The sequence below is a fragment of the Charadrius vociferus genome, unplaced genomic scaffold (genome assembly GCF_000708025.1).
Source record: "Charadrius vociferus isolate BGI_N301 unplaced genomic scaffold, ASM70802v2 scaffold183, whole genome shotgun sequence".
In the NCBI taxonomy this organism is placed as follows: Eukaryota; Metazoa; Chordata; class Aves; order Charadriiformes; family Charadriidae; genus Charadrius; species Charadrius vociferus.
In genome coordinates, this window is record NW_009648250.1 from 4,815,523 (window position 1) to 4,826,866 (window position 11,344).

At 37.3% G+C, this 11,344-nt stretch overlaps 1 protein-coding gene across 1 annotated transcript in view; it reads right to left on the minus strand.

The window, feature by feature from the left end:
* Positions 1–11,344, minus strand: part of TNPO1 (transportin 1) — a 57,221-nt gene that overhangs the window by 18,803 nt on the left and 27,074 nt on the right. The window contains exons 8-12 of the mRNA XM_009884309.1: positions 7,013–7,131; positions 4,686–4,746; positions 3,916–4,084; positions 1,710–1,862; positions 337–562 (exon numbers count right to left, since the gene is read on the minus strand). Of these exons, the coding sequence (XP_009882611.1) occupies positions 337–562; positions 1,710–1,862; positions 3,916–4,084; positions 4,686–4,746; positions 7,013–7,131 (728 nt within the window). The remainder of the gene's footprint in view (positions 1–336; positions 563–1,709; positions 1,863–3,915; positions 4,085–4,685; positions 4,747–7,012; positions 7,132–11,344) is intronic.

Consider the following 11,344-nt stretch of genomic DNA (forward strand, 5'->3'; position numbering starts at 1 on the left):
AAAAAAGGATTCCTGGTCAATGACATCATATATTGAAAATACACGATGTCGCAAACAGATAATTTATTTTACTACAAGAAATTATTTAGTTTGGTGGTTCATATACTCTGAAAACAAACTGGACAAGAGAAATACAAATTAAGTTTTTTCAGGTTATTACAACTTGGAGTAGTTTGTGACTACTACAGAAGAAGCTGCATCTTCTCCAATTTACAAGAGAAAGAAATAGATTAAGAGCTAGAAATGGAGCCATACATTCATTGTTACAAGCATTAAAATAGTTTCCCATGAAAAAATGTTGTCATGGACACTGCTTTTGCTTATGCTTTGGCTTACCTGCAGGCAGCTTCTTGTACTCTCTTGTTGCTATCCAGGATACGCTTTAGCAACTCAGTCATTAATGGCTTCAAGTATGTGTCTGGGGGTTGACTAACTACCCAGTGTGCATAGCGACTAAGAGTCCAGCATGTAATGGAGCGCACAAGAGCCTTTTTGTTAGAGAGGCACTGAATAAGGTGAGGGATCAGCTCAGGAAGATATGGAATCATACCCTGCATGCAGCCTAGAAGGAAAAATATAACTATTGCAGTACCAGAATTAACAAAAAGTTCCATTGTTTTCTGTTTCCTAGAAGGGACATATTTTCATTCTCTAACACACAGGAATACATTTTAACAATACACAAAGCAAGTCTACCTAATTTATTTTAAGTCCTAAAGAAAAACCTTACATGAACAATAATTAAAATCCCCAATTAAATTTACATTCGTTTCAACGACATTTCTACTTCAGTGCTTCCCCCATCTCCAGAAATTCTGCTTTAATAAATAGAGTGAGGCAAGTACATCCAAATAAAATGAGCTTATAAAGCTTGGAGGTCCTGTGTCAGTCTACTCAGAGTAACCAAGACAACAAGTAAAGAAAGACTTGGGCTTGACAACAAATCATCACATCATTAAAAAGGATTCCTTAAGAAATTTAAATTTCTTCTAGTTTTCTCCTAATACCATACAAATACTAACCAGGAATAAAAGCTACATGTTTCAAGTCAGTAAAGGCAGTAATACACTGAGATTTGCCAGAAGTACTTTTACCTTGCTTGACTTGAAATTGAAAGCAACAAAAATGTTTTTTAGCAACAAAGAAAAATTATGTTCACTAGGCACTGTGGGAAAAGAAAGATAATGCACTCATGGACTCAAATGTATTCCTTCAGCTTGCAAAAGGGACAGAGATGCTGGAAATGCAGGCAAAAAGCCAAGCAAGGCTATGAGTAAGTACAGCGGAATGGAAGTTGTCATATTTAAATTGGAGAACCATCCACAAAAAGCAGCTCAGGGCACTGAAGTCAACAGGAGTAGTCTTCTCCATTTCTGAAACATTTGAATGAAATGTAAGGCTCAAATTTATTAAATATTCCTCTTGAAATCAAGGTAGTATTTCATAAGAGACCAATGAATATATGCTGCAGAGTGAAGAAAGGGAGAAAGAAATTATCTAAGCTATTCACTCTCCAAACATGCATAGATTTGAAAACTAAAAATTAAATAACTGCAGTCACCAATTAGTAGATGTAGAGATTAATGACTGAAGCCAGAACAGCTAAGAACATATACTTGTTTGCATAAGTAAATTCACCTGGAAGGAATCACAGAGCTGCTTTAGAACCAATCAAAAATTCAGCAACATGATATGCACTGTTGCCTTACCTTCAGCGATTGCTCCAAGAACAAGGATACCAGATTCTTTGACTACCCATTCGGGATGGAAGAGCAATTCCTTCAAAAGGGGCAAGATGTGTGGCAGAAGTTCATCACGAAATACATTGGCTAGGACATCTAGAGCAGCAGCAGAACATTTCCCTGAGGGGAATTAACAGTGTTAATCTCTGCTTATTATACAAGTAGTTGCAGTTAGGCAATATAATGCTTATTTTAACTTTGAGCTGCCAGTGGAGTCTCAGGGCATTAGGAGGCAAGATACTTCAATTTCATCACAATACACAGTGATCCACTGTGCTCTGGTGCAAAGCCACAGCTCTTAGAAAGCCAGTTTTGCAGCACTTAAGTAGCCACTAGAAGGATTTATACACTGGGGATATTAAAACACTCCCTGACAGGAACCACACCATTAGACTGCAACATTATACACACTACATGATTTCAGGTTGGCATAACACTAAGGAAGAGGGAAGGTCTGTGACATGAATGTAACATATTAGATGAACTAAGAAGAAAGGAGAAATTGCCTAAAAATGCTAGCATTTGATTCAACAGAAAATAGTCAAACATTATCTGTGTCTCTAAGTAATAAAAGACAAAATCAGCCAACTGCAGAGACTAAAAGGAATTTGCTGGCCTCTGCTCTGACCTTTTATACCTTACTCCTGTTCTGATATGAAGAAGAACACCTCAACATTTGTTTGAAAGTTTTTATCCCATGTTTTTAGCAAACAAAAGCTCATAAAAGAAAAATCAGGAACAATTTCAAAACATGACTCAGTAATCCTTACTCTGTTTTTCTGCTGCTGTTGTCATGTCCAGAAAAAATAATGCTAAGATTGGTTTTTTTATGAACGATGCTCATATTACAGAATTTATATTGCACTTTTTGCTTGTTATGATCTCAGTTCCTTTTTAATCTGTCAAAATGATCCAACTGGTCTCATTAGTAAGCAATGCTGCTAATTGTCAGGCTGTGCTGATGCTTTCTCTCTGTTCAAATTGCAAGTCAAATATAGAACACTAGATAAGAAATAGAGCACACAGTTCTGATTTTCAGATAATCCAAATTCTCTCAAGTCCAGATAAATTTTGTCAATACAGATTTCTTAACTGTTCTGCTCTTTCTCTTTCTGGCCACTATTCCTCGACAACTTTATCTTCCACACCATCTGAATCAAAACTGTGGACCACAGGGCACCATTTGTCATTTCAGCTATCTTTTTCAGAAAATATATATTTAATTCTGCAATCTCTACACACAGCAGTGACAAGACCAGCATTATGAATCTAAAACTATACTTTTTTTAAAAAAGAGGCTTTACAGAAATAAGCATATTTGCACTTATATTTTCTTCAATAATAATAACAACAACAACAATAATTATTATCATTTTAAAAATCAGATATGTCTCAAAATTGTTTGACTTCAGGGTACTTTCACCTTTTGTGAAAACCTGGGGCCTTGGAAGAAAAAAAAAATTTATGTAGATGTGTCCGAATCTCAAAACATTATTCCACAACAACACTGCTTGCAAAGTATATTTAAGTCAGTTTTGTCACAATTTCACTAGCTATTTTCTATCACTGAGCTTAAAAATCAGTTTGTGGCGTTTTATTTCCTTACCACATAGCCTATTGGCCTAAAGGTCCTATGACTCATACACAGGCCATCAGAACTGTGGTTTCCTCACAACCATCTCCTGTCTTCATAATTAACTCGTCAGAAGCGAATTCCTCACATAGAAAAGAACTATTGGTAATGGCTGTGAGTAGTAGCATATTCACATTGAAAAAAACCCCAACCAAAACAAAACACAAAAACCAATTTTAGAGGGAAGACTGAAGCAAAAGAAAGCATTATTAAGCTTCCTCCAGCTATCAATGTGGAAGAGCTTTTTTTTTTTTAAACTGGACTTAAACAGGTGATACATGATTTTTATTATCTTGTAGAATTAAAATTCTAAGTCCAGAAGTTCTGTTGAATTGCATCCAGTTAATGTTTGTAGCTCAATCTGCCATATTCAAAATAAGAAATAAGCTTACAAATGACTAATTTTTGCCAATACACTTAGTCAAAGCATCTGAACAAGTCCCCCCACCACCCCATCTACCAATTATGTCAGTGCATAGTTCTTTTGCTATTCTAAAGCAAAGCCTATTTTAAAACATTTTACATGTTACTTTGACATACTTAAATTCCAGTCAGAAATAGTATCATCATCATCAAGTTCATCATCATCATCGTCATCATCTTCAATACCATCTTCTTCGTGTTGCTGAGCCACCGTCCGTGAACGATGAAAACGAGGTCTTATGTCCTGTTCACTATCTGGAATAGCTTCATCTTCTTCAACATCCCCCTGTCATCAAAATGTTTTATCAGATAAACTAGTCCAATTATATTGCTCAAGGAAGTTAAGAACATAGTTTTAGTTCCAGGTTTTATAAGCAGATAAAAGATTCACATCCCACTTGTGCTGCCCAGCTAACAAAAATGCCATTGCTTCTGCATTTGCTACTGCATTTACCACAAAAATGACAGAAAGATAGAAGCAAGAGAGGTAAGCTCATGCACAAAGTATCCTTCTTGTTAAGAAATTACTCTTAACAGGCATGAAATAGAAAGAAGTGACAGAGAAATTCTGGTACACAGACATATTCTAAAGTGTAGTGATGTAAAAAGCCGTGTATTCAATCTAGAAGGCATTATAACTAGTTCAGAACATTTTTTTTAGGCTAAATTATTGCAGTAGTTCATGGGTAATAGTATCCCACCTCTATCTAAGTTGGGTGGGAGGGAACAGGGGCAAAGCAGGAAAGCCCGCAGACCATTTTCCAACAAACATGGCAGCAGTCGCATTTAGTATTTGGAACAGCACACCATCCTGATCTGAATCATTCTGATTTACAGGTCAGAAACTAACCAGATATTCTTAACGACTAAAACAAATTGATGCTCACCTTCAACAGAATAATATCGATCTCTGAGTATTTCATACCATTTACCAGCACAGGTATCAGCCTACAAAGAAATATTGATACATGTCAAAATAACACAAAAAAAAGACAAGCCAGTTTTCAGTGACCTGGGCCATAATTTCAGTTGCAAACCTCACCCCCCCAAACCCAAAACAAAAAGAACCCTTTGCCTGATAACAAAAGCTAGTACCTAAGGTCATAAGGTTAGTCAATACTTTGTAATCTGAAAAAGTGTAGATTTCAAATTACAAACTTTTAACTGGAGGTAGCCATATGGCACAACTGAATTTTAAACTTTAAAAAACAGATATCGTTCCATAGGATGTATTTATTCTGAAGCACCTTTCAGAAATTAAGTCTGAAGGTTTTCAGTTAAAATTCAAACTCTCATAATACGTATGATAAACAAGTTCGCTCTCACCAATAGTAGTTGTCACTTTATTTGCTTGTGGCTGAAGATTCTACCTCGCTACTCTTAATGATGGGCGCCTAACTACATTAAGCCCTCCTATCCTTTCATGATTACCTCAACAGGGCAAGTCCCCAACATTGCAGACATCTTGAATAATCTGTATTAGGATTTATTTAGTTATTAAACTGGTTATGGCCATGGGACTCCAACTGTATAGATGTATAGCCAAAAAAAGTACCAAGGTACAAAATTCAAATACTTCAAATAAAACCACATTATATATATTATAAATAAATACACCTTATATATATTTAAACATATTATATATGTTATATATTAATACTCTTCATCACCAATTCATTGGCATTTCTGCAGCATACTTCATGAAGCATGCATGAGCTATGTATTTTATAAGAAAGCGTACAGGAGCAAAATGGAACAAGATGTTAGATACCACATGAACAGGTTTTTAGAATATCTTGTCCCACTTTCAATTTAATATAAAATATTTTAAGATTATAACCAAATATTGAAAAACTTATATAGTTCTCTAGTCAAACAGGACTTGCCATCAAGTAAGTTTCTTTCAACAAACATGACATTGAAAGATGATGAGAGAAATGTAATGTTAATTCTTATTTATGTGTTTTTCTAGACATTTAAAAGCACTTTTTTTTTTTTTAAAAAAGACACTGTTGCAGTGTCAATGTTCACATAGGCCAAAAGAGGTTTAATACTAGTATTTATTAAAATTCTCAGTATAAACTTGATGTGTGTTGGGAAGGGGGACAGTAGACTCAATAACTGTGCTGTTGTAGTTTGTCTTTTGAGCTACAAGAGTAGGAATTAAGTAAAACCATTTTTAAACCTAAAAATTATTTCTCGTAACATTGGTTCTCCTGTTTTCAACTCCTATTACTCCACTGCTACAGTAGGTGTTCTAATCTCAATTCTCTACTTTCTAACTCCTTATGAAAACTGAATTTTTGCTGACTTTTTTTTAAATTGCTTCACATTTATAATGCTGAGAAGAATGTGTCTCTTCTGTCTGTGATTCTGTTCTTCCACTCAAGATCCTGAGAGAACTGCCCTAGTAATTTCAAAAACCTTCCATATATATAAACGAAGAGCATCCATTTACTGGGAACACTGAAGAATTCATTTCCTATTGCAAAATTTTCAAGATCAGTCTGGAAAAAAGTTACAAGCACTGTTGCAGACATGCACATGTTTATGTCTCAAACACCAATATTGATTCCCATACATTTTGAGGCATGGGATAACTTTTGAAACTTACAAAAATAATTTTTGAAACTTAAACTACTATCAGGCTGCAGAAGTATGAAGGAACGCATTGTACATGCTTTCTTCAAGTCTAAATGGCAACAGCAATTGATTATAAAATTGACTCCTAAGTCCAAGTGATGCCATGCTGTTTTGTTACATTCTTTGTAAAATGGGGAACCCTTTGCATGACTATGCACATAGAAGCATTGCACAGAGATGCCTACATCAGCAGTAGTCAAGACAGCATGTTCACAGTACACCAGATATTACAGCTAATATCATGTGGAAATGTTTATTTGAGCTCAAGTGCATATTAGCACATCTTTGTATCCATGTGAAGCTTACCAGCCTACTAAGCTTGAGGTAAAGAACCAGAGTGACACAGTTTAGGTTGCCTCTGGAGGTCACTGGTCTGAAATCCTCAGAATTCTTTTCAATGAACTCTGTGCTACAGCCATTTTTACTATGTACAAGAACTAACTACAGGAAAATTCTTCCAAGCATACTGCAAGCTAGATACAGTCTCTATAAGAGTAACCAGGATCAAGTCAACCGAAGTATAAAGATGGCTGTTTCAAAATAAATAGGAGCTGTAATTCTTAATACTTACTTAGTAAGATGCCGGCATAATACATCTTTACAAATCGGCTGTTCAGCCAAAGTCAGCCAAAACTCACAAGCCTCCAAAGCCACATTTTCATCTTGGTCCTGGGTCCTTTGAAGCATGTACTACACAATGTAAAAATAAATTACTTGTATAAGATAGAAGTTGTAAGTGTCCAGAAGAAGCTACTCACATTGCAAAGTGTGTTACCAAAACCAGACTATGCTACCATAGAAATTTTGTTTCTTTGAGGTGAGGGGAAGAAATAGACATAAGAGACAACTTAAGGCTAGGGTGAGAATAAGCTACAAGATTTCTTAATGCTAGATGATTCAGACACCAAGAAACTGCAGAGAGCAAAGACAATAAACAGAATTTTCCTGTGAATAGATATTTTTTTTATCTTTTATTCCACCTTTGCACTTTTGAATAAAAAGTTACAACTATATCATTAATAAGATGGAAATACTTTTTATTTCCAGTACCATAAGAAAGCTTCCCTTCCAAATCTTGATTATCTGACAGGATGTAATTAAGTAGAACCCATAACGGGGAAAAATAAGAGTCTCACATTTTTCTAGCATGAATAGCAATTCAGAGATTCAGTATCAAATCTTTAAGCTTGCTATTGAAATTTAATCCCCCTTCAACTAAAAATAATCAAACACCTGCATAAACAAATAGCCTAAGTAGACTATTGCTACATCAGTTTCTTAAACACAACTGCCAAAACAATTTAGGGAAGACTCTTGCAACTTCCAAAATACTAATTTCTGCATTCTTCCATGCCAGCCCTTATTTCTGAAAAAGTTTGTTCTTCCACCCAATTTAGAAAACCTCATGCAAGTCCATGCAGCTACCTTTCCTGATACATGGGATTTAGAACAAAAGAAATCCCTCTCCAGTTGCTTTGGAATACCATTTTATTCTCAAAAATAAATTGAATGGAGGAAACTTTATTTTCCTTATGCATTTCAGGGATGCAAGACTTGCCATGAATGGCACCCCTTCCTACAGAATTGCACTAAATTGCAAGCTTTTCCTAACAGCTCACTATTGTGATTTAGAACTTGCAGTAACAGAAATACTACACTATTCCAAACCATCAACAGATTGCAGATTGGAAAAGTTGAAAAATGTCCTACTCACTGCAAGCAAGGCTTCCTTAATGCACCTTAACTTAAAGAGATTAGGCATTTTTCCCCAGAGTGCTTGAAAAGCCACTATTTTGTTGTGGATGTGTTATTTGTCAGGAAGACGAAAACAGAATCACAAAAAGTAATCTGTTTGAAGATGCCCCTCACGCTCATTTCCTCTTCAAGTATCTACTGTAAGTATTATACTATATACTCCATGGAGTTAGATAGTAGTAGACAGAAAAAGCTACTTACACTCAGTAGTGTAAGATAGCCATATACACAGCCTGGAAATCATAGCAACAACAGTGACCCTAATAACAAAGCAAAATGTGGGAAGGGTATTTGAAGTATTTTTTTTTTTAATATTATCATGCCAAATTTTTATAAGTACTTTTAATGATAAGTTATAAAATTCTATTGTCTTTCGGCAATACAGATAGTTGCTTTGTCACAGTAAATTACAAAATAGCATAGGAAGATTATTCAGTACAGTTTTGTGTACTCTGTAATGTAAACAATGTTGTGTTAGTCTTATTAAGTCAAACCATCAAGAAAAGAACAGTGGGATACACAAAGTGTTAAGAAGAACACATCCTTTGAGAAGTAACAGACGTGTCTATCTGAAGAAAGCAACAGGAAGCAAAAGTCAGGATCTTAGGAGCCATGTGTTTGGATAAATATACTCTGTGAGCATACAAATACAATCTAATAATTGAAATGTTAAGTTGGTCTACTTCTGACATATCCTGTTATCAAGTTCTCAGATGAAAAAAAAGACAAAAAACATCTGCTTCTGCTCACCTGGAAGTGCGTGCTCAAAAACCCCAATGAAATCTAACCTCAGCCATTCCTGTATGCCCCAGGGATTTGGCAAGACAGTTTAAACCTGTCTGCTTCAAAAGCATGATGCCCTCCAAGACCTTCTTAGACTCACTACCGGATCATTAATATTAACTACTTCAGAAGTTATTCTCCATAAGCATAAGAACATCACGTAGATACCTGTTTCTCTCTTTTAAGACTTTCTTCACTTGGAGCAGCCATCAGCAGCAGCATTCAGCTTTGGAGGCATTAATACCTCAAAGGTGCAAAACCTGACTCATTTGAATGCTGACAAGAGTCAGTTCTGGGATGTTACATTTGCACATACCAGGATGTATACAGAACTGGGGAAATCAGTAACAGTAGTCTCAAAAAAAAATCCCCAAACCTAAACTTTCTGTTACAGAACAGAAAATCACTACTACTGTCTTTTGTAAAGAGAGAGCCTAGTAATAGTTTTCCCAACAGCAAAATACCAGACATAATGAGAATACAATCTTGGATCTTCTTCTGGTTGGTGACATCATTTCTGCCTACAAAGGCCAGAAGTTACTTACTAATATTAGGAGGATGAAGAGCCAGAAGTTATCACTTCTTGACAATATCATGTCTAAAGATGTATTTTGTCTCAAGAAAAAACCATGTCTCAACCAACTGAACAAAAAAAAAACAACCCACCACCAAGTACCAACAATCCTTGCTTGTCCTATGTTATATAAGAACGTGTCTGCCAAGACTGGTGTCATGGAATTCCAGGCAACATATAGGAAGATAACAGGCCAACGCTGTGTTGGGTCACCTCAGTTTTATGCACCCCTCATGCCTGTGTACAGGAGCAAAAAAACCTTAACACCTTCTTTGTGATGTCTGGACTTAGTCTTTATGGAATTTGACACTGGGTTATGACCCACTTGTCCACATGAAATCTGCATGAGAAATGTTATGATCTTAGCTATATTTCCAGTCTGGCAAGTAGAGTACGTAAACACCATCTAGAAAGTGCCAGTATTTCCCACAAATGTAGAAATTACTCACAGCTTAAACAGTTGAGCAGACAAAAAACCAGAGTTGACTGGTACTCTGGTAGACAAGTCTGCACTAATGTAGAATGGCAAAGGAACTATCAAATGAATGGTTTAGGTTGGAAGGGACCTTGAAGATCATCGAGTTCCACCCCCCCTGCCATGGGCAGGGACACCTCCCACTAGACCAGGTTGCCCAAGGCCACATCCAGCCTGGCCTTGAACACCTCCAGGGATGGGGCCTCAACAGCTTCTCTGGGCAACCCGTTTCAGTGCCTCACCACCCTCAAAGTGAAAAATTTCTTCCTAATGTTTAATCTAAACCTGCCCTCTTCCAGTTTAAAGCCATTCCCCCTCATCCTGTCACTACATGCCCTAGTAAAAAGGCCACACAATAAAAGAATTTTCCAAAGAACAGGGAGCAACAGCCTACCACAAACAGAAAAATGATTCATCAGAAGTGGCCAACAAGTTTTGAAGAACACTGCAGGACCATGTAAGTGGCAAAAGCATCTTTCAACCAATGGTATCAAACGTCCTATTAGAACTAACAGCAGGAACATATCATAGAATAGTTTGGGTTGGAAAGAACCTTCAAAGGTTATCTAGGCCAACATGTCCCTGCAATGAACAAGGACATCTTCAACTAGAGCAGGTTCCTCAGGCCCCATCCAACCTGGTTTTGAACACTTCCAGGGATGGGGCATTCACAACTTCTCCGGGCAACCCGTTCTACTGGTTCACCACACTCATTGTAAAAATTTTTTTCCTTATATCTAGTCTGAATCTACCCTCTTTTAAAACCATTACCCCTTGTTGTATTACTACAGGCCCTAATTTCTTGTCCTCATCTCTCTTCTAAGCCCCCTTTAAGTACTGAAAGGCAGCAGTAAGGTCTCCCCAGAGCCTTCTCTTCTCCAGGCTGAACAACCCCAAGTCTCTCAGCCTCTCCTCATAGGAGAGGTGCTCCAGCCCTCGGATCATCCTCATGGCCCTCCTCCGGACACGCTCCAGCAGGTCTATGTCCTTCTTATGTTGGGGACTCCAGAGCTGGGTGCAGTAGTCCACGTGGGGTCTCACAAGAGTGGAGTAGAGGGGCAGAATCACCTCCCTTGACCTGCTGGCCACACTTCTTTTGATGCAGCCCAGGATACGGTTGGCCTTCTGGGCTGTGATCACACATTGCTTGCTCATGTTGAGCTTCTGGTCAATCAGCACACCCAGGTCCTTCTCCTCAGGGCTGCTCTCCAGCCATTTCCCACCCAGCCTGTATTTGTGCTTGGGATTGCCCCGACCCAGATGTAGGACCTTGCACTTGGCCTTGTTGAACTTCATGAGGTTGGCTTGGGGCCCCC